Below are 24,074 nucleotides of genomic sequence, written 5' to 3' on the forward strand. Positions count from 1 at the left end.
CAGGTGGGTGGGGGGCAGTGAAAAAAGAACTTGGAAAGCCTTCATCCAAACCTCCACCAGCCCTAAGTCAGAGTGAAAAAACTGTGTGAAAAAGATGCTTAGGCATCTCAGCATAGGTGTGGTCAAATTTTTATTTCTCTTAGCAGTCTGAAAAATAGCTAACTTGGGTGCTGGTAGAGAATGATAAAAAAAATATTTATGTATGCCATGATCTTTGAATATACCCAGGACTCTGATAAATGGTCAAGATCACCCAAGATTTGGGGTGCCTGGGTGGCTTTTCAGTTAAGTGTCCGACTCTTGATTTTGGCTCAGGTCATGCTCTCACGGGTGTGAGATCGAGCCCCATGTTGGGCTCCACACTGATAGCACAGAGCCTGCTTGGGACTCTGTCTTTCCCTCTCTCTCTCTTCAGCTAAATGTAGTAAGGGAAAGCAACTTGTTCGTTAAATAGAAAATGCTGCTTGCATGATTTGCTTACGTATCTTTGGGTTCCCTGGTATAACTTAATCGCCATTTCTACCCAGTTTGGAACATCACAAAAAATGTTTACCACCCAAACAACCACTGGTGCTTTCTTCTCGACCCTGAGTCCCACCATGCTTTACCCAAATCCCTCTAGAGCCTTCCCACACAACCATTACCTCGCTCTCCAGCTACCATCACTCTCAAGGTAAAGGAGATAAGAATTTAGTAATCTGAGTAAAGGTCGTCTTTGAAACCAACTTTGGACTGATTATTTTAATAACGTTGATAAGATGTGTGATGCCGTCTCTTAGTCATATTATTTCAAAATATGTCCTATCGTCACGGTCATCTGTGACTTACATGAAAGTCCCAGACCTTTGTTAATTTAAATAATACCCCGATCCTTATCTACAGAGACGTCAGTCCATAGCTCAAGTCAAAGAGTGTTTGCTAGCTGCCCATCATATGCCTTTGTAACATTCTACTAACGTTCTGAGTACAGAAAGACCCCGATATAATGCAGAGCCCCTGCTTCCAAGAAGCATCATCTCTTTACACAAAACAATTAGAAGACTGTATATCCTCATCCTCATTACAGAATCGGCATTAACAAGAAATAATTGGAGCAATTCCAGTTGGCTTGGAGGGATTTCGTGAGGTTTTGTTGAGCAAAAACAGCAAGATGCAGAAAAGTATGTGTAGCATGATCTTGTATTGATCACAAACTCAATATATGCTATTGATGTATATAGCATATATGATATGCTATTGATATAGCATAATCTATATATGTTTATGTCTCTATGTGATTATTTGAGCATGGAGAAAAATACAAAAGAATTCTTACTAGGTCGTGAACATGGGCTCTCCTGATGGCATGACAGATGATGTGGTGGAGAGGGAAGGCCAAGACAAGTAGGGGGGAAAAAATGAAATTCTCACATACACAAACACAAACAAGCACGTATGACATCCCGTTTTTGCATTATGTAAAACTATTTGTATACCTATAAAGAGATTTTAACATTCAGTAAAAACAGCTTGTACTAATAAAAACAGAAAATATATAGACATGCAAGCATTTCCCACCAGCAGCAGGATTCCTAAAGGAGAGACACTGGAAACATTCTTTTACAAAGCGGAACGAAAACAAGGAGTTCCACTGTCACTGGTAAAACCAACATCATGTGCAAAGTTGCGTCTAGTGCAGCAATACAAGAAACAAGTAATAGAAATAACTATGGGACCGGAGCAGATAAAAAATATCACCATGTGCTCATCTTCCGTGGTTGTGTAGCTTTGAAACCTAAACAGAGTAGCTTTTAAAATGATTCAAACGAAAGTAAAATAAAAGTGCCAAATGTTCGATAAACATTCAACTATCGATAACTTTACTGTACATGAGGTAAAAGAGTTAGTGTCCATTAATAAAAGGTCTCATTCATTAAAAACAACCAAAATACTCAGCCATCAACTGAAAGAGTGAGGTATATACCCTGTATTTTAAAATCACTTTTACTAGGAGATACATATTAAAGACAACTACCAAAAAATAGCAATTTGGGCTATGCAACAGCTTGCCTCAATTTCTTTTTTTTTTAATGTTTTTTTTTTTTATTCAGTTTGAGAGAGAGAGTGTGTGTATGCTCATGAGTGGGGGAGAGAGAGAGGGAAAGAGAGAGGATCCCAAGCAGGCTACACGCTGTCAGCACAGAGCCTGATGTGGAGCTCAGTCCCACGAACCAGGAGATCATGAGCTGAAATCAAGAGTCAGGCACTTAACCAACTGAGCCACCCAGGTGCCCCCTAAGCAATTCTTTCTAATAATAATTAGATAGTGGGACAGTGGTCTATCAAGGCTATTGATAATTCATGACTAACTTCATCAATTTAAAACATAAGCATAAATAAAACAAAAACACAAAGCATTCTCTTGGAAGATACGACAAGCATCCTGAATATATCCAGACACATACTATGTTGCTGGGCAGGAAGTTATCATAAACGTCATTTCTTCCTCAACCTAGTTTCTAGATTTCATGTAATCCCAGTGAAGATTTGAATAGACTTTGTCTTAAAAGTAATATAAAAGTCAACTGAAATAATATGAACTGGTCAAGAATATCCAAAATGTATTTTGAAAACACAGAAATTTATTTAAGCTAGACTATTTCCATATGATTATAAACATATACATAGCAATAATAACTCAACCCATGATTCTGTTTAAAAGTAGGAATACAGGGGCACCTGGGTGGCTCAGTTGGTTGAGTGTCCGACTCTTGATTTCAGCTTAGGTCATGATCCCAGGGTCATGGGATCAAGACCCATGTTGGGCTCTGCGCTGAGCGTGGATCCTGATTGAGATTCTCCCTCCCTCCCTCTCTCTTTCTCTCTCTCTCTCCACACCCCCCCGCCCCTTCCCCCTGCTCTTGTGTGCTCTCTCTCTAATTAAAAAAAAAAAAAAAAAAATCTTTAAAAAAAAAAAAAGGACTGGAGGGGCGCCTGGGTGGCTCAGTCGGTTAAGCGGCCGACTTCGGCTGAGGTCATGATCTCGCGGTCCGTGAGTTCGAGCCCTGCGTCGGGCTCTGTGCTGACAGCTCAGAGCCTGGAGCCTGTTTCCGATTCTGTGTCTCTCTTTCTCTGACCCTCCCCTGTTCATGCTCTCTCTCTCTCTGTCTCAAAAATAAATAAACGTTAAAAAAAAAAATTAAAAAAAAAAAAAGAACTGGAGATCCTAGGAATAGACAAGAAAGCTCAGAAATAAATGTAAAAATTGTAAAGATCAGGTATCATAAAATAAGAGGAAATAAAAGAACTTTTCCCAAAAGGCACTAAAATAACAGACTTCAAATATGGAAACATAATTCACATTTTACATTAAATACAAAAGTAAAATTTAAACTAAGAAATCCACATAAAAGGCCAAAACAAAAAAAACCCAGAAAGTAGAATGGAGTACCCGATAATTGGAAATAAAATTTTCTTAGCTCTGAAGCAATGTAGTATGTAATAACAAAAGAAAAATATTCATATACTTGACATTTAAAAAAAATCTATACAATAAAAAAGACAACTAAAGCACACACTTCAGGAAAACATTTGCAATAGGCAAAATATTAATTGTAAGGTATTAAAACTAGGAGAAGTTAAAAAAAAAAAAACTCCAAGACACCAAAAAAGTGGGCAGAAAGAAGCATATATTCTCACAAGAGGAGGTTTAGGGAGTTAGGCATAGTTAAGGAAATATGTTCAACTTCACTAGTTATCAAATAAATACAAATTAAAATGATAAGATATGCTAACACCTAGTGTTGGCCATGCCAATTAGCACAGCCTTTTTGGAGAGCAATTTGCTGTGATGTTTCCAAAGGCGTAAGTATATTCATTCTGCTTGAAGCACTAATTCCAGTCTTCAAATTCTGAAGCAGTAACTTGAAAGAAGGAAAACCAAAAGAATGCAGAGGCCATTGCGGTAGCTTTTGTAGACTGAGAAACCTGGAAAGAACCGATCTCTTTGGCAGTAAGGGGAGTGGTTAAATAAAATAAGGTCTGTTAACCTGCTAGAATGCAGTGAGCTCTCTGGCCCCATGGACGTTACTAGCTAATTGACATTCAAACTTTCTGTCTCATCTGACTCTTTGTGTCTTCCTTCCCTCTTTATCCAGCTTTTCTGGAGAAGGAGCTGTCCGCCTGGTAAGGATTCCCAAGTTGGCTTTATTAAGCCAAGGCATCAGCTATTTCTCTGTACTTGCCTGGAACCCGCACTCACACAAAAATACCTTCACCTCCCTGACTGTCCTCTTCTTTCACTACATTTGAAAAAACTTGCTATTTTCAAGATCAACTCCAACCTGGCTTCTGTCCCAATATTCCCCTGAGACTGTTCCTGCTGGGGTCGCCAGTGAACTGCTTGTAGCCATTCGGTAGATGCTGTAAGTCCTCATCTTACTTGGCCTGTTGGCTGCGTTCTTGAAATGCCCACTTCCATTGCCCTCCCCCCCCCACACACACACACACACAGCATACCCTATCCATGCTCTCTTCCTTCTCTCTGGCCATGCCTCAGCCTCTCTTGCTGGCTTCTTCTCTCCCTAACTCTAAATACTGGAGTTCAGACCCCATTTGGGTTGTTCCTGTCTTTAGCTCTATACTTTGTCTGTAGATAATTTTATCCATTCCCATGGCTTTATATATCATCTCTATGTTCTTGTCTCCTTTATCTTTAGCCCAGATTGCTCCTCTGAGCTTCAGGCCCATATCTAACTTGACACACCTCTTCATCATTATACAAGTATCTTGAAGTAAACACATCCAAAATTGAAAGCTTACACTTTCCACCCAAAGTCTGCCCCTCCCTCTGTGTGTTCCATTTCAGTACAGGGTACTTCCCTCCATTTTTCTAACCCAAATCCTCCCTATCCACATGCTCTAATTCCAGTCCCGCCCCACGCGACTTCTAAAGGATATCTTGAATCGGTCATTGGTTTCCGTCTCCACTGTACCATCTTGGTCCGGGCTTCTATCGTCTGTTGATGATCTCTTCATACCCTGTGGCCCTCTGGTTTCTGAAACCACATTTCTGCTAGACTATAAGCTCTTTGAGGGCAGGGACTATAGCTGTTTGGTTCACTAAAGTATTCAACACCACATGCAACATTCATCACATGTTAAGAGCTTGATAAATATGGAATAAATAAAGGTGATGATTACTGTTACCTAAAAACTATGTGAGAACTGGAAGGAAATGTGAAATTTTAAATCTGGTGAGAAACTGATTTCAAAAAAAATTCTGATTCTGTTGTAGTGTTTGAGCAATTAAATGAATTTAAGGCCTATATGTATACAGGATAGTGGGTGATGTGACCGTATGCTAAGATGTGTGAGCGGATATAAATGCTGGGCTGAAGAAGGCACCATGAATAAGAGCTCAGCCATTTGCTACAGGTGAGCTAGTGGGAGTGGATTGGGGTTCGTCCCCGTGCTCAGGTCTGCTAGAGGTAGTTGGACTTTAGTTCAGTTGAAGCTGGTTCATAAGAACTTGCCTTCTCCAGCAAGACTGTATGGCTGAGAAACAGAATGTTTTGAAAATAGCAAGATGGCAGTGACCCCAGGACTAAAACAGACATAGCAAGCTTATTTGAAGACAAGACAGCAGAGTTTGAGCTGACCGTACGGAAAGTCTGGGTGAAGGTCAGAAGTATAACAGAAGATGGACATCTCCCAGGCTGTCCAGAAGTGTAGCTCTTCATGGTAGGCAGTAGGGTTTCCAATTCCTCTGCTCCCGTCTTCCTAATGCTTAGCTAGCTCACCTTTCCACCAGATCCCTTTCCTGAACCTGACGCAAAAGGGGTCCACCATTGGCCTATTAATTCCTTTAATTTCCTTTTTTTCCTGACCTTCATTTTCTTTTTTTTTTTTTAACTGAAATATAATCGCATGCGACATCGTGTAAGTTTAAGATGTACAACGGGTTGGTTTGATACATTGATGTATCGCCATATAATTACCACCATAACTTAACACCTCTATCACATCGTGTAATCAGTATTTTCTTTCTTGTGGTGGGATGATTTTCCTGTTTCAACATGAGAACTGGCTGCCTTGTTTCTTTAGATAATTCATTTGGGAAAAAGCTGCTTTAGGGGAAATTTCAGGATTTTCTTTTTGTGTCCATTTGTGTGCACACACACACAGCCTCCCGCCCCAAAACTTTAATCATATGTTTGATCACAAATAAAACCTTAGTGTTAAAAGTAGATTTCGGGGGCGCCTGGGTGGCTCAGTCGGTTGAGCGTCCGACTTCAGCCCAGGTCATGATCTCGCGTTCCGTGAGTTCGAGCCCCACGTCGGGCTCTGTGCTGACAGCTCGGAGCCCGGAGCCTGTTTCAGATTCTGTGTCTCCCTCTCTCTCTGACCCTCCCCTGTTCATGCTCTGTCTCTCTCTGTCTCAAAAATAAATAAACATTAAAAAAATTTTAAAAAAATAAAAATAAAAGTAGATTTCGTAGATCACCTTCTTTAACTATAGTAACATTACCAGGAAGAAATAAAGAGATGAAAAATGTAACTTAGTCCCTGGGAAATCAAGGTATTCTCTTAAATAAACCCTGGACCAAACAGAAGCAAATTAAAAAAAACAAAAAAATCATGTGTTTGGTTGGGACTACTTAATACCACAAATACATAAGACCTCCCGAAATTGATGCATATGGTTAGTACAATTCCAGTTAAACTCATAAGCTCCTCACCCCATTTGAATAAAATAATCTTAAAGTTTCTGTGGAAGAATAATGTCTAGGAGATGCTAAGGAAATTGGGAAATTAAAGCTAAATAAGTAAAGGTTTGCCTTTTCTGATGTTAAATATATTTAAAGTCACAGTAGTAAAAGCTTGACATTGTAATAGAAGAAAATCAATGGATAGTTGAAACAGAGCAGAATTCAGAAATAGATTCCAGATATAGGGTAATTTAATATATGACACAAGTGGTATTTCAGTTCAGTGGGAAAAGGAGGGTATTTTTTAAAGTAAATGGTTATGACATAGCTGATTAACCATCTGGATGAAAATAAAGTTTGGACCCTTACCTCATGCTATATACAAAAATAAATTCCAGATAGATTACATATATAAGTTTAACAAACAAAACAGAGATGGCGAAACAATTTCATATTTGTCTACAAGCTAAAATTTGAGAAGAACTTTATAACCAAGACAAAAACGCTGCTTTGATTACATAGAAACATGTCATGCGGGGTAAAAGATGCCACACATACAAGTTGCAAGACAAACAGTAGATTGGGAGAAAACATGTGTCAGAAATAAGGCAGATAAGGATTAATATCTTATACAGAGAGCTCTTAAAAATGATAAGAAAAATATACACAGAGCCAAAAAGTGGTCCAAGCATATGAATATGTGATTCGCTAAAGGGCAAATCAAATAGTCGATAAAGCGTCTCTTTCTTTACATCCGCTGAGAGATTCTCTTTCTCTGGCATGTCAGAGGGCGAGTTCACTTGAAGCTCTAGGATGGATGGAGAGGGAGCAAGAACAATGACGTGGTTCCTGAATTATCTTCTTCCCCACACAGACTACAGTGACTGTGGTCGGAAGCCTCCCTCCGAGACGGTCGGAGTGGAAGTGCGTGGTGAAGAACTTGGACACGGGCAGGGAGCTCTGCAAGGGTAGAAGTCCACCGGGCAGGGTCTGTACCTGCAACATGCTCACCAGAGCAACCTACAAAGGTAAGTGGACCCTGCTCTTTTTTTGTTTGAAAGTGAGGAAGGCAAGAGAACCTCCTGAGTTCAGATTGCCCAGGAAGCAAGTTGAATGTCAGGGGATTTATACATTCCCACCCTTTAGACTCGCTGTCTGCTTACCTCCTGCTCTCCCCTCGGTTTTGCTCACCTCTGCCCTACCTCATCCCATGATTCCAGGATCCCACTCTGACATGTGACTGGAGAATGACAGAGCAGGGTATGCTGGATGGGAGAGTGGAGAAGCTGGAGACCATTGGACTGACCCTACCCAAATGGTTCAGATAATTCAGAGATCTGAGAGGCTGGGAATGCCCTTGGTGAGATGAGAAAAGAGAACAACCAACGTTCTATCATCTGAAGATGATTGCATTCATGCAGAAAGGAAATATTTATTGAATATCTACGATGCGTCGGGCACTGTGCTGGGTGCCAGGGTTACAGTGACCAAACAAGATAGACGTGGCCCTTACTCACAGTATTTGTAGCCTATTGGAGTAAAGACAGACAAAGGGCTCATTACAGCGTAGTGTGTAAAGGCAGGGGACATACAGAACCATGGGAAGCACAGGAAAAGGGCACCTAACTGAACCTGGAGGGTCGCTGAGGGGACAAGGAAAGCTTCCTGGAAGATGAGTAGAGTTGAGCCAAAGGAAAGGGGGAAGAGTATTCCAGGCAGAGACCAACTAGTGTGATGGTTAGAAAGAGAGAAAAGGCTTTGTTTGAGGAGCCAAAAGAGGTTCTATATGGTTAAGGCAAATGGGGTAGGGAGAGGTAGAGAGCAGAGTGATAGGAAATGGATCCCAGGGCGCCTGGGTGGCTCAATTGGTTAAGTGTCCAGCTCTTGATTTTGGCTCAGGTTTTGATCTTATGGTTTGGGAGATTGAGCCCCGTGTTGGGCTCTGTGCTCAGAGTGCGGAGCCTGCTTGGGATTCTCTGTCTCCCTCTCTCTCTGCCCCTCCCCTGCTTGTGTGCTCGATCTCTCTCTCTCTCTCTCTCTCTCTCTCTCTCTCTCTCTCTCAAAACAAAAAAAACATTTAAAAAATTAAAAGAAAATGGATAGCAAAGAAGGTTTAGAGTGTCTGGCACAAATTAATCATTTATAATCAATGAATTTTTGTTGAATGGCCAAAGTGGAGGATGGCTGGAGGAGGGAAGGAGAGGGTTCTGAAAAAGCAGATAGAAGAAAAGCTGTTGCAGTGATCCGGGTGAGGGTGACAGTGAGGGCTGGCACAGAGTCAAGCGGGGGTGTAGAGAAATTGGTAGATTCCAGAGATGGTGGGGGGCTAAAGTGGACACACTGAGGATTCACGAATCCCTGTGGGCAAGAAACACTAGAAGTAAGGTCACGTTATTGGCGCAGGTCTCCTAAAATGGGTGAACATCACAGTGGAGAGGAGAGCTGATGTCACTCAGTTAATCCCCAGTCCCTCCAAAGGGAGTTTAGTGTGCCAGACCAGAGACCCAAGCTTACAAATCTCAGCCACTGGGCTCATGGTGCTGGTTTGGGATTGAATTGCTTGGAAAATGATTCCAATTCTCCACTTTTCTTTGTTTACACTGTGCAGCCTTTGTGATACGCTTCTAGTTAATTTTGCTCATTAAAATGCAGCTCTTGCTCATGTGTAAAATCTGCTTTCCAAGTATCGGAGATCACCCGGTAAAGCTAAGTTGGTTGCTTTTAGGGCCTCCATCAGTCGCACTCGACCTTTGCCCGCCCTTTTCTTTGAATGCCTTGCATGTTCTGAGCCGGCAAACAAACTCACTTCCCACCTCTTGCGCTCAGCCGGTCAGTGGTCATTGCCAAACCTCTGTCTCTGCCCTCACCCCTTTCATCAAATCCTATTGCCCTCCTGCTTTGAAACATGGGAGGGAATGTCACCTCCTTCATAACAATCCACGGTATTTCTGGCACCCTCTGAGGTCCCCACAGTCACCCCCGTCTTGGTAGCCAGGTGCTGCATGGAACTCAGACCACTCTCACGGGATGTTTCCTTGTCTGCCCTATCATGGTTGGGGTTTTTTTTTCCACCTAATTCACTCTATGTCTTCCTGAATAACTGTAAATGCTACCAGAGCAGAGATCAAATATATTAGTTTCCTTCTGATATTTCCCAGTAGTGTTTTGTGCGTAGCTGACACGAAGAAAATTACAACTTTTCCTGGTGTTCATCATTGAACACTGGAACGTATTTTCGCTGGGAGTCTCTCAGGCTTACTGTCCATATGTCCATTCTACTAACATTTACAAGTGGCTGTGCAAATGCTCTTGCTGAGAGGTCATGCCAACCCTCCAAACCTCCTTGTCTTTACAACAGAGGGTTATCACACTTCACATGTAATCACTTAATGTGAGCAGAATTCGATGTGGCATCCTGGCTTTTAGCATGAATTTTACTGCCGTAGAGAAGTATCTTCCCAGACTTTGGGAATCACACACTAATAAAATTTCAGTAAGGAAAGTAAGGATGCCAACAAACTTAGGCCACTTCTTATTTCATCAAGGAAAGCCTTCATTTTTAAAGTATCGTCCTTGGTCTCCATTAACTCATAAAAGGAAGACGATATTGTCCCAAGATGGAGGACAGTGAAAACCTCACTGAGCGCTGTGCTTGGGTGCAGTAGGCTTTGAGAGGTGCTGTCCAGGCTGCGGCACCCAAACCTGGCTGTCTACCGCTCATGTCATGGGGAACATTGCCAACCACAGAGTCCCAGGTGCTCCCCAGGTGTGTTACGTCAGAACCTCTAGAAGCGTGGCTCTGGAATCTCTATTTTCATCAATTTCTCAAGTGATTCTGATACACAGCTGGGTTTGGGAACCACCTTGGATAGAATATGTAAGTTAAAGACCTACAGGAAATAGGACGTTTCTCTAATGCTGATTCAGCACGGTTTTTATCTTTCTTGTTTCTCTATCCTTTTGAGGGTGTTCTAGCCAATGAGTACGTTTTCTTTTTTTTTTTTTTTTAATTTTTTTTTCAATGTTTATTTATTTTAGGGACAGAGAGAGACAGAGCATGAACGGGGGAGGGGCAGAGAGAGAGGGAGACACAGAATCGGAAACAGGCTCCAGGCTCTGAGCCATTAGCCCAGAGCCTGACGCGGGGCTCGAACTCCCGGACCGCGAGATCGTGACCTGGCTGAAGTCGGACGCTTAACCGACTGCGCCACCCAGGCGCCCCATGAGTACGTTTTCAAAAGCAAATAAGACAACTCTGATGGTTGATCTGGTGCCAGTTGACTCCAAGCGGATCATGGATCCCAGCCCATGGGAACCACGCTTAGGGTTTGTTAGGCAAAGGTTGGTAGCGTGGATTTTGCTGAAGGTACAGGATTTGCTCTCTAACATTTCTGGTTATCGTGTTCTAGGCAGTTCTTGCTTGGTGACTTGTTTTATTCTTATGCTGTGGCCAATTGGAAGCTGAGATAGTGATCCCGGGGAGAGTATGAGATGTAAATGGGCTGTAAAATGGCTTTTTTCCTAGTGATTATCCGTGGGAGGCTTGGAACACAAGGTGGGCCCGGGTCTGTTTGGAGGCTTGTGCTGTGCGCTTGGGCTGCCTGACGTGAATGGCCCACGGGAAGGAACCACATACTGATTGAAATGTTAGCAAACAGCTGGCACCCCCCCACCCTCTATGCAAAGGAGGCAAAAATATTTATTTTTTGCATTTACAGCTTTGCTTGACGATAGCGGGACGCCACCATAATTGACATTTTTTTTCCCCCTTTGCTCCAGATGTTTTAGCTGTCAACGTGACGTTCTCCTCCGGTTCTTGGAATTTATCAAAAAGATTCAACTTTACCAACTGCTCATCATTCAGAGAGTAAGGTTTTATTTGAAATTTAAGTATTCTCTCATTGGTTTTGATTTATTTATATGCTTTACGCCTCCATTTCCTAAAGAACTCTTTTGCGGAGTAGAACTTTCTAAAGTGCCTTTTGGAGCATGGCCTGATGGGAGATAGAAGGGGGAGATCGGAGGGCCCCTGAGCTAATAAGCCGGCTCGTTCAAGCCCTAATAAGTAAGGTGGAGTAGCTAAGGAGCAAACAACTGTGCTTAAGTGTTGCTACCGACAGGGAAATGCGTTTTCCCCAGACGGACAGGCACTCTGAAGAAAATACAGCAGAAGGGGTGCTATGTTCCCCCCTGAGCCAAATGGCTTTGGGAATTTGAGTCAGGGGAGAGGGTGTGAGCATGAGACCAGGGAAATCATCAAGGAGAAGGTCAAGATGAACTCTCTTTCATCGAAAGAACATGTTTGGGGCACCTGGGTGGCTCAGTCCATTGAGCATCTAACTTCGGTCGGGTCGTGATCTCTGTCCCTTCCCCCCTCGCTCGCTCTCTCTCAAAAATAAATAAAACATTTAAAATTAAAAAGAACATGTTAGCTCTGTTCCCCCACTTTTTTGTGCCACCTTTTGCCCTGTTGGGCTGTGTACCTCCCCTGATTTAGGGCCACGCCTCACTCCTTGCTTCTCAAGCAGAGACAAGACAGGGAGGAAATGTGTTTCTCAGATGCATGATTTTCCAGTCGAAAGGTGGGATGGAGGTTCCCATGGAAACAACGGGAAGCCGTGTTATTAGTGATTCTATAGCTCGTTCAGTGGTTTGATTGACCAACTATGTGGGTATTGAATGTTTCTTCTGGCCTGGGAACCACTGTTGCCGTGGGGAAAATGAACTCAGAATCAAAACTGGGTTGGAGGGCCACTCTACAGCTATCCAAACAGGGGCCTCTGGACCTCATCTTTACCCTTGGGGTACTCTGAAAGAGGGACTGAGTTCAGTTGTTTCTAACAAATAAACTGAATGAATATAGCGGGGGTGGGGGACGAGCAAACTTGATACAGAAAGCCTCAGAAGTCTGTGAAAATAGGAAAAGAGGGGGAGAGTTAACAAAAAAAAAAAAAATGTATAGTTCAAAGAGAGTTGAAAGGTAAAGCGGGTCCCCCATCCCCAGTGTAGAGGCCAGGCGGAAGGAAGTGACTTGCCCTGGGGCCCACGGTTAGGTAATTAAGAACCAGACCTCAGACCCACAGCTCCCCAGAGGGTGAGTGTGCCCTTTCCTTGAGTACCTGGTCCCTTAGTACAACACTTAGTACATTACACTTAGTATACTCGCACCTAAGGGGCCTCGATGGGAATGCAAATCACAAGCCTGCTTCTAGTTCACTTAGGTGTCTGGATAAACACTCCAATGAGTCTGCAGTTTCTATAGGTCAGAAGCTCCGAATGCTTTGACATTTCTTGAGGAATCTTTGAAATATGAATGGTGTCTCCTCTCCCTACACTGGCCCTCTTACTGTCCCAGGCCAAGTCTTCCCCTGGCCTCCCATGGCTGTGTTTCCAGACCAACCTCAGAGTCTGTTTTTATTGTTCCTTCAACTCTGATTTCCCTACAACATGCTTTTCAAGTCCTCTACTGTTATCCTCACATGATAGGTTATTTGATGAGTAGACACAGTTCTTCCTTAATTTGGTTAAAAAGCCAACACTGGCACCCCCGCTTGCCAGGTGACACTTTTGGTCTCGCACCTTCCAGGCAGTGGGGGTGTTAGTTACAGCTCTAGGGAGTGAGGGCAGGGCGGGGAAGGTGAGTCTCCAGAGGGGAAACTTACCCGAGGGCAGACAAATAGCAGAACTGGGTTCAGAAACAGAGCCAGTGGGTTCCTGTTATCCACCAGCACAGCGGGTGACCCTGGCTTCAGGTTTCCATGGCAACACCCCCAAAGGTGTCACGACAGTCCATCAGCCCTGAGGGCTGCCCAGAGCAGGGCACAGAGTTGGTGCTCTATCCTCAAAGGACTGTCCTCCCTCCCCTGGGTTCATCCTACTCTGTCCAGGGATTTCTTTTTCTTCTTTCTTCTTTTAAATGCTTGCACCCTGCGTCACGGAGGGAAAGTCTAGGGCATGAACATTTTCCTAAAGATTTGGAATTAAGTTGGTTTTCCGTGTTGCCAGATGCCCAGCGTGTATTGGAACTGACTGTGCTTGGTGTAAAAGTGAGAGAAAGTGTATCCACCCCTTCACAGCTTGTGACCCATCTGATTACAAGACAAACCAGGTAAAGTGCCATTTTTGGTATTACAAGGTTGAACCAGAAATAAGTGTTTGTGACCGCCCAGTCCCAGTCTGTCTTTTGTGTTTGTTTCAAACTCTAAATTTCCCATCTGTTTGGATGTTGAAGGGATGTTCTTCATTTTAGGAACACTGTCAAGTTGCTGTTGAGAAACGGGCACCATCCAAGACTGCGGGAGGAGGAAGATTCACCGAGAATAGGAGTAGTAGAGCCAACCCGGGCTTGCAGGTCAGACCCTAGTTTTGTGCTGATCGTGGGGGAAAAAATCCCCTTTAGATGACAATAACAGCTCCTCACTGCTCTGGGTTCCTTTTAAAAATTCCCTGTTTGACTTTCTACAAAAATTCCCTTTTCTACTTTTGATTTTTAACCAAGTTTCCCTTAATTGGCTCAATACATCAAAGGCTGCACACTCACATAAAAGAAATTAAAATTCTATAATTATGAAAAATGATATTGTTCCAGGAGGAGTGAAATTTTAAAGGTGACTTTGTGGCTCACTCAGGAGGAGTTAGAAGGAAGCATATAACACATAGCACTGAGGGCACTCCGATTCGAACCACATATTACAATTGTATTCCTGGGGGTTATGTGGGGTGAGGAGAGTCTATGTATACAAACTAACCTCATTCAGATTGCCCATCTTTACGTTATAGAGATGATCTAACCCAGAGTTAATAGTGCCAAAACAAAGAGTTGTTGCCATATGTGTGTGTATACATATATATGTATGTATCAACCATATATATATATATATATCCATACATCCATATGTACATACATATATACACACACCCACATCTCCCCCCATTTCCCCCTGAATTTTTTTCATGGAAAGATATTTTCCATGAAATTTCCTTGGAAATTCCTCTTATTTTCATCATAGTAAATCACCAAGTTCCACCAACAGACATGTTTGGGGAAAAAAAGGACATGACCATGTAAACGTTTCTGGGCAGAAAATAGTGGCCATGCTTAGAATGACTGGCTTCAGTGAGTTGACAGAAGTTAATTGAGCATGTGCTATGTGGTGACAAACAAGAAAGGGTAAGTTCTCGATCTTGTTAATCGGGAGGTCTAGCAGGAGCAGACAAATTAAAAACAACATTTCTTTTTCTAAAAAAGGCTTGGTTTTCTATTTCATGACTAATCTGTGGCTTCGATGTATCCATTTGCTGTTATTTAAGGTCAAGTGCCAATATAGATAAGTAGCACATTTTTCATCGCTACCGAAAAGTTGATGGTAACTTTAGGTGAATAACAGGCAGAGGGAACGTGAATCATGATGGATTATGAAGTTAATTAAAGGCATTAGAAAGGCTTGGTGTGCCAATATCTCCAGATTTGAAAAGTCTTTGAGTTTTTATTAAGGGGTGGGCTTCTCTTCTCTTACCATTGGCTTATAAAACAAAGGCGTAGTGACAGGTATTTGGATCAAGGAGGCGGTGGCTTTTTTAAAAAATTAAATTTATCCTTTGTTGTCATTTTAGTTGTTTTTTTTTTTTTTCGATTTTAGTAAAGCACACCTAACACAGTTTACATCTTTGCCACCTTTTTTTTTTTTTTTTGACGTTTATTTATTTTTGAGACAGAGAAAGAGCATGAACAGGGAGGAGCAGAGAGAGAGGGAGACACAGAATCTGAAGCAGGCTCCAGGCTCTGAGCTGTCAGCACAGAGCCCGACGCGGGGCTTGAACTCATGGACCGCGAGATCAGGCCCTGAGCCGAAGTCGGACGCTTAACCGACCGAGCCACCCAGGCGCCCCCCATCTTTGCCACTTTTAAGCGTACAGCTCAGTAGTGTTAAATACCTTCACACAGTTGTGCGACCATCACCACCAACCATCCCCAGAACATATTTCATCTTGCAAAACTGAAACCTCATACCCATTAAAAAATAACTTCCCGTTTTCTCTTCCCCCACCCCCAGCCCCTGGCAAGCACCATTCTACTTCCTCTCTCTATGAATTTGATTACACTAGGGACTTCATGTAAGTAGAATCATACAGGATTTTTCTTTTGGTCATTGGCTTATTTCATTTAACATAATGTCCTCCAGGTTCATCCATATCAGCATGGGTCAGAATTTCCTTATTTTTAAGGCTGAAAAATATTCCACTGTGTGTATATAGTACATTTTGTTTTTCCATTCATCTGTGGATGGACACTTGGGTTGCCTCTATCTTTTGGCTATTGTAAATAATGCTGCAATAAACATAGGTGTACAAATATCTCTTGAAGGCTGTTTTCAATTCTTCTGGGTATATATCCAAAAGGGGAATTGCTGAATCATAAGGTAATTCTTTTTTTAATTTTGGAGGGGAATGCCATGCAGTTTTTCATAGTAGTCTGCCATTTTAGATTCCCACCAACAGTGTGCAAGCATTCCAATTTCTCCAAATCCTCTCACCTCTTGTTATTTTTGTGTTACTGTTGTTGTTGTTGTTGTTTTAATGGTAGCCATTATAAGTGGATATAAGGTGGTATTTCATTGTGGTTTTGATTTGTATTCCCTAAAGATTAGTGATGTTGAGCATCTTACAATGTGCTTGTTGGCCATCTGTGTATCTTCTTTGGAGAAACGTCTATTCAGGTCCTTTGCCCATTTTTTAATCAGGTGGTTTTTTTGTTGTTGTTGTTATTGAGTTATAGGAGTTCTTTATATATTCTGGATATCAACATCTTGTCAGACACATGACTTGCAAATATTTTCTCCCATTCCATAGGTTGCCTTTTCACTCTGTTGATAGTATCCTTTGATGCACAGAAGTTCTTAATTTTGATGAAGTCCAGTTTATCTCTCTCTTTTTTTTTAATCTGTGCTTTCGGTGTCCCATCCAAGAAACCATTGCCAAATCCATTGTCATGAAGCTTTTCTCCCATATTTTCCTCTAAGAGTTTTATAGGTTTTTGGTGGGGTTTTTTGGATGTTTATTTATTTTGAGAAAGAAAGGGCAGGGGAGGTGCAGAGGCAGAGGGAGAGAGAATCTCAATAGACTCCATGCCCAGTGCAGAGTCCAACCTGGGGTTTGATCCCACCAACCATGAGATCACAAGCTGAGCCAAAACCCAGAGTTGGACAAACAACCGACTGAGCCACCCAGGAGCCCCAAGAGTTCTATAGTTTTAATTCTTACATTTAGGTGTTTGATCCATTTTGAGTTAATTTTCATATATGGCATAAGGTAAAGGTCCAACTTCATTCTTTCCTATGTGGATATCCAGTTCTCCCAACACCATTTGTTGAAAAGACTGTCCTTTTCCTATTTAATGGTCTTGGCTCCCTTATCAAAAACCGTTTGGCCAGATATGCAAGGGTTTCCTTCTGGGCTATCTGTTCTATTCCACTAGTCTGTAGGTCTGTCTTTATGCCCGTGTCACACTGTTTTGATTACTGTAGCTTTGTAATAAGTTTTGAAACCGGAAAGTGTGAGTCTTCCAACTTTTCTTTTTTAAGACTCTTTGGGAAAAAATTAAACTTTTTATTTTGAGGGAATTGTAGATTCACATGTACTTGTATGAAAACAAGAGAGACCCTCGATATCTTTTGCCCACTTTCCCCCAACAGTAACATCTTGCAAAACCCATAACACAATATCACAACCAGGATATTGACAGTGACAACAGTCAAGGGACAGAACAGCTCTATCACCACACTCCCTTCCTTCCTCCCTCCCACTCCGCCTTTCCGATCCCTGGCATCTACTAATCTGTTCTCCGTTTCTATAATTTTATCATTTCAAGGAGTCTGTTTAAATGCAATCATCCAAAATGAGTCCTTTTGGGATTGGCCTTTTTAACACAACATAATTCTCTGGAAATTCATCCAAGTTCTTTTATGGGTCAATAGTGTGTTCCTTTTTATTGCTGAGTGGTGATCCAGGCAATGACTTTTAAAATTTCTTTTATGTTATAAAAAAAGTCACTGCATCCTGGTTTCCTGCATTGTGTCTCCCCATTCCTTTTGACCTTTGACACCATGTGGTTAAAGGAACTGGCTGAAAATAACCAAAAGCCCAGGCAATGTCTTTAGTGCTGCTGTGTGAATGACCCTTCTTTCTTTGGAGAAAGGTATTTTGTTGATCCTGGAATGTTTTTTTTTTTTTTTTTAACATGTGGCTTTGAACAGAATCTTCTCGATTTGGGTTCATAGGGAATGGAGTAGTATTGATCGCAGGAGGGATTTCTCATGCTCTGGCATACACCAGTGTCGTTCCTTGTCATGTGGATATGTAAATCTGCGTTTCCAGTTCGGGTCTTGTGTTGGCCTCAAATGAAGTGCTGAACACTCTTCCTAGCAGAGAAGCCACTGAGAACTTTCTCTCAATGCATCTTCCCACGTCACCTATGTATCGAGTGCTTCCTGTTTGCCAGGCACTGGAGACAGGAGATGTGAATGGTGCAGACACGACCTTAGGCTTCATGATGCTGAGCTGGGATTGGCTCTTGCTACACATGTGTATTGAGCACCCAGTAGACACCATTATATTGAGCTTCACGGGTACAAAGAGGAGGACACAGACGAATCAAACACATGTGTCTCTGTCAATGTCAAGAATCTTATACATAAGTACACAAGTAAGAATATAAGATAAAAAAAAAGTACTAACATAGGAGAAGTACCAGAAAGTACACAAACCCGGAGAGGCTCTCTGTGCCTGCAGACTTGTCTTAGTCATTCCTGTTTATTTAAGCCCAATGCCTGGCAGCTAGAAACACTTAATCAGTGTCGTTGGTTAGGGCTTTGATTGATGGATGGATTGATAGACAGAGATGGCCTTTCAGCCAACCGTTGAGGGACGAGACACATGAAAACAGAGGAGTGGGTGTTCTAAGCAGAGGGGCCAGCGTAGGCAAAAGTATAGTGGGTTGCCAGAAAATTCCAGGGCATCTATTATAGGAGACCCCACGTCATAGAATTGCCTGGAACAGAAGGATGCAGGAACCTGTGGGACACAAGACCTAAAAGACCCCGTGGCCTGAATCTCTGGGGTCTTCCACACCAGGCATAGGAGTTTTGGTTTTGTTCTTCAGCAGCAGTAGGATGCTACTGGAGACATTTGTCTTTTAATGTATGCATTTGCTCGTCCAAGGACACAGTATTTAGGACATGGGGTTCCTGGTGCGATCACGGTTTGGGCCTGCTGCCCTCACAGTGTCACGACCGTATCCTCAGTCTCTTCACCAGACCTACCCATATGTGCCATCATTTATCGGGAGGGGCTGCATTAAGGAAAGGTACCACCAAAAGAGGGAAATGAACTCAAAACCCTGAGTTTGCCCTTTGGATGAGAAGTCTTTTCAGCTCTGAAGGCTGGTCTGTCTCAGACGGTTGGCCCTGTCACCCGGCACTCACCTCTTTTCCTTCCTTTTCTTCAATAGTCTTCTATCTGGTGCCTCCACCTGCTGTGAGAAGAGGTGGCTGCCCTCTCTTTCCTGTTCTCAGAGAAAGGATGTGAAGATCGATGATACGGTGTGGCTGTAATACGTGTTATTCCTTGCAGTGTGCTTGTCTCTCTAGGGTGGAAATACGCCCTACGAAGCCACGTCTCCTGCTCTTGGGGGATTTACGTTCACGTGGTTCTTACTTTTTCTTCCTTGTACCACCTCTTCTTATCCTCATCCACCTCTGAATGTGAGTTTTAATTTCTCACAGGTAATCCACACTGACTCTTGCAGAGACCTTGCCTCTAAAAGTGAAGTTAAGTTTAATATAGACCTTGTGGAGTAGCTTCTATGGGCGTAGCACGTGCGAGGTGCTGTGGGATTCACTTGCAATTGTTCATGTACCCGTGCGTTTAAAATGTGGTTGTTGAGGGGCACCTGGGTGGTTCAGTCGGTTGAGCGTCTGACTTCGGCTCAGGTCACGATCTCACAGCTCGGGAGTTCGAGCCCCACATGGGGCTCTGTGCTGACAGCTCAGAGCCTGGAACCTGCTTCGGATTCTGTGTCTCTCTCTCTGCCCCTCCTCCGCTCGAGCTCTGTCTCTCTCTCTCTGTCTGTCTCTTGCTTTCACTCAAAAATAAATAAAACATAAAAAACCTTTTTTTAATAAAATGTGTTTATTGATCACCTATGTGCTAGACAGGTGGTCACAATGTGTGTCCTCAAGTAGCTTACACTGTTGAACTTCTAATATTTTGGAGGAAGGAAAATTCATTTTCATGAAGCAGTTGAGTGTGTATGTACATCAGAAGAAGATGTAAGAAGGAGTTCCAGAACGTACTAAATTAAATAGTGGTGGCCTGTATTTGTTGAGCCGATGCTATATCCTGAGCTCAGAATATCTGTTTCTGTAAGCCTCACAATGGACCTATTTTTTCCCATTTTATAGATGAAGAAATGTTGGCTTATAGAGGGTAAGTAGGTAGTAATATAGGCAAGAGATTTGAACCCAGGCAGTCTGACTCCAGAGCCCCCGGCTTTAACCACTACTCTCCATTGTATGACCTCATTTGAATATAAACAAGTATTAAATGATGTCGTATTGATGGAAAAGGTCAATCTGGAAGGGAGAAAACTAACATTGGCTTCTCTTGGCATCGGTGGTGCCGACATGGGTGGGGCGACAGGCTATGAAGGCAGTGTATTAGTATCGAAGCCTCCAGAGGGGAGGGGAGGTCAGGGTGTGGTCAGAGTGGAGGATTCAGACCCAGGCCAGGCTGGTATCCTCTCCAGGACGGGGAGAGGAGAAGAGGCTCAAGATGGGAAACTGAGGCCCGTAGGAGAGTGGAGCAGCAAGAACCACGTGCTGACTGGAAACTCAGCACAGGGGTGGATTTGGAGTGGCTGAGCCTAATTCGCAGTCAGGGGTCTCTGTGGAGGGGAGGAGTTACCTGCCCTGGTCTTGGAGTCCCGGTCACCCAGCCCAGTTCTGCGTTGCCACATTCAAAAAGTTCAGTGGCCAAGAGTGACGCCTTTGTGGAGTGGCCTTGGCGGCCCCACCTCAGGGTCCCCGGGTCAGAGAAATGAGCCTTGATCTCTCAGCACAGGACCTTCACAAGGGCCATCTCAGTTGCCGTTCTGACCCTTGGTCCTTCCTGGGACCAACTGGAGGTTACGTCCCAAGTTTCCTGGGGCCTCTACTGGGGACCCCATGAAGGAGCGTTCACCTGGGGGCCGAGCAAAGCAGACGGAGGACCATGTTGTTCTATCTAGTGCTCTAATTTTTCTTTGGTGGCGTTGGATTTTCTTTCCATGTCTCACCTCCTTTTATACTTTGCCCGTCGCCGCTGCCGGTCACTGCTCTTTTCAATTTATACATTTCATGAATACATTACTTCCATCCTTCTCAGTCATTAATAAAGATGTTAAATAATTCCGAACCAAATATTCACCCCTGTAGGGCCCTACAGGACACTTTCCTTTAATTAGTTGTGCTACCTTTCATCTCTCTAATGTCCTTTGGTTTCAGATTTCCAGCTGGTTTTGAATCCATGTGACTTTTTATGCGGTCCTGTTTGAACTAATTTCACCAGTGAAACTCTGAGAGACGTTTTACTGAGTGTCGATTCAGGTCCAGGCCTACAGAGAGCTTTGCTATATTCAGATTTTTTTTTTTTAAACAGATTAATAGAGTACAATTTGGTCTTAATAAACTGAGCCTTCCTAATGCACTTCTTTCCCATATTCTTTTCAATCATAGCAGTATTTTCTCCATTAATGTCATGGTAATTTGAATTGTGTTGACGTCAGACTTCACAAAAAAAGTACTCTTACTGTCAGAAGCAATCCTCTTAGACCTTTTCAGAAATAACTATTTCTTAGTGGTTGTGCTGTTTCCAATATCTCAGAATGACTTTGTTTTAAAAAAATAAAAATAGCCGGGTATTCTGTAATCACCGAATTAACCAGTTTCTAATGTGCTCTCCTAGACAAAATAGGGAGTGATCTAAACTCATGAGCGACCAGGTTCGTAGGACCTTATTAAATAATTTACAATTGGGCAGCCATTTAGAAATAACTCTTATGTCTTTAAAATGTAGCTGACAGGAAGTAGACTATTCTGAGGTTAATCGCTGGACAACACAGGTTGTGAAGGTTGCTGTCAGAGGCATTTTGATTTGACATATGGAAATTCTTGGACCTAAGATGAGGGCAGGATCTCACTGTAAGGCTTTAAGGAAGTGTCTTTTCGGATCAAACTAGATTGTGTTTTTAAATTAACCCCTTCTGTGTGTCAGCTCCTGGGCCCGCTGCTTCACGCCAGGCTGTGAAATTAACTCTTGATTAAAATACAAAATAGATCTACAGTAAGTGTGTGAAACATTTGTCGGGAGATCATTCTTTGCCTCCTGTCTGTAGAGGATTTTCAAAAACCTTTAGTAGTAAAAATAGAAAATGTTACATTTCTAAGAATTGTTGCAGCCATACAGGACAGCCATATAGCTACCCTATCGTTTTCTTTTTTTCCTTGTACACCTGCACAGTTGATTTGATGAGGTCCTCTTGGTGGCTCTTTAACTCACTTATTAACATTAAGAGAGGTTCTCCAAGCAAACAAAGGACAACTAATCGGACCCTCTTTGCAAATAGACTGGAAGCATCGGCTTTCAAGAGACAGACCGGGCTGGATTTCATCGTAGACAGCCAATGGAAACTTCTCTAAACAATAAGGTTTAAAAATAAAATCCTTTTGAAGTAGCAGGGCTGTCTCTACTCAGGGAGAAATAAGAAGTTAATAAGGCAACGTGGTGGGTCTTCTGATGGTGTTTACAGAACCATTTAAGGAGCAAAATATAACCCCCTGAAAATATTTTTTACATTAGTTATAAGGCTCTTTTTATCCTCTCCTGAGAGTAGAGAAGTAGCATTTACTTGGGGGTGTTCGAACATCTTGCTTGAGGAGATACCACAGTATAAACACAGGAATCCAGAAAGGCTGTCCGGAAAGAAACGTGGGGCTCTCGGCCGACTTGGATGTGTATGTGAGTCTTCGTTGGGATTCACATAAAACAAAACGAAACACAGTCCCATCTTGCCTCCTTAAGAAGGGCAGTGGACTTGTACTGTGCAAGGGTTGGCACATTTTTTTCTACAAAGAGCCAGACAGTGAATGGTTTAGGCTTTGGGAGCCCCGCGGTCCCTGCCACAACTATTCTGTCCCTGTAGTGCGAATGCAGCCGCAGGCAGTACGTAAATGAACAGGTGTGGCTGTGATCCAGAAAAACTTTCTTTGTGGACACTAATATCAGAATTCATGTATTCTCACATGTCATGGAACATTATTACTTCTTTGACATTTTTTTCACGGGCCATCCGAAGGCAGGCGATGGACTGGATTTGGCTCGCTACAGGCAAACACCTAGCACTGTTCTAGGGACCCTGTACGTGTTCAATAAATACTTGTTCACTTAGCTGTCACCATGTCAGAGCGAAGAGTAAGCCTTCTGCTATATAGCACACACTTGACATTTGCAAGGGATTTATCTTGAAGTCTTTGCTAATCCCCCCATTCCAAGTACCACTCGTGCAGATAATTTCCCCCATAAAAGGCAGTCAAGTATAACAGAATAATTAAAGTGACCCTTTCAGACCCTTCATGATTCTATAAATATGGGACTAAAGTCCTCTACTAAGTGATTAAAATAAATTCTGCCACCGAAATCAATTCTCTGTCACCTTACATCATGGCTGTGATGACAGTAACGATGAATTTACCTCAACCTGCAGAACCAATCCATAGTGATAATGAGCGATGGTGACCGCTCTACCAGATAGCACGTGTGTTTGCCAAGGAACAGAATAAAACATCCCTCGCGGCAGAAGGGGCAGCCCAAACAGCCTGGCAAGTCCATCATGATGAGCATTACACATATGAAGGAGCAGAGAATATGAGGCTGCTTCAAGAAGCAGGCGGTAGACAGGTGTTGGGCACAACTGATGCTCTCCCAGTGCCATAGTGGCTTCCTCCTAGATTTTAGCCTGTACGTGGCTACAGTTGGCATCTGTGGCTTAACCAGATTTCACGTGATTATGCGTCTCTGGACTTGGGGGTTGTTTTCAAATGTCAAGAGTGTGACTATGAAATGCACTGGTGCTGAAGATCTGTATTTTATATTGGCGGGAGAGAATTTTTCTGTCCTGTTTTAGTCACCATATTATAGAAGAATACAGATGTGCTGGGGAGTGGTCTGTACAAAGAATAACAGAATGATCAAAATGAGAGATGGTGACATCTGGAGAAGAAAAGCGAAAGAAATCACGATTGTCTTGTCTTTGAAAGGAAAGTGATTCCTACCAGCAAATAAAGCCCCCCTCCC

The 24,074-nt window shown here is 42.7% G+C and overlaps 1 protein-coding gene across 1 annotated transcript in view; it reads left to right on the top strand.

Moving 5' to 3' along the window:
• PLXNC1 (plexin C1) overlaps positions 1–24,074 on the top strand; it is a 148,346-nt gene that overhangs the window by 59,654 nt on the left and 64,618 nt on the right. Inside the window, exons 6-9 of the mRNA XM_047866008.1 lie at positions 7,564–7,717; positions 11,469–11,556; positions 13,695–13,797; positions 13,939–14,040. Of these exons, the coding sequence (XP_047721964.1) occupies positions 7,564–7,717; positions 11,469–11,556; positions 13,695–13,797; positions 13,939–14,040 (447 nt within the window). The remainder of the gene's footprint in view (positions 1–7,563; positions 7,718–11,468; positions 11,557–13,694; positions 13,798–13,938; positions 14,041–24,074) is intronic.

This window comes from Prionailurus viverrinus, chromosome B4 (assembly GCF_022837055.1).
Source record: "Prionailurus viverrinus isolate Anna chromosome B4, UM_Priviv_1.0, whole genome shotgun sequence".
NCBI classification, from domain to species: Eukaryota; Metazoa; Chordata; class Mammalia; order Carnivora; family Felidae; genus Prionailurus; species Prionailurus viverrinus.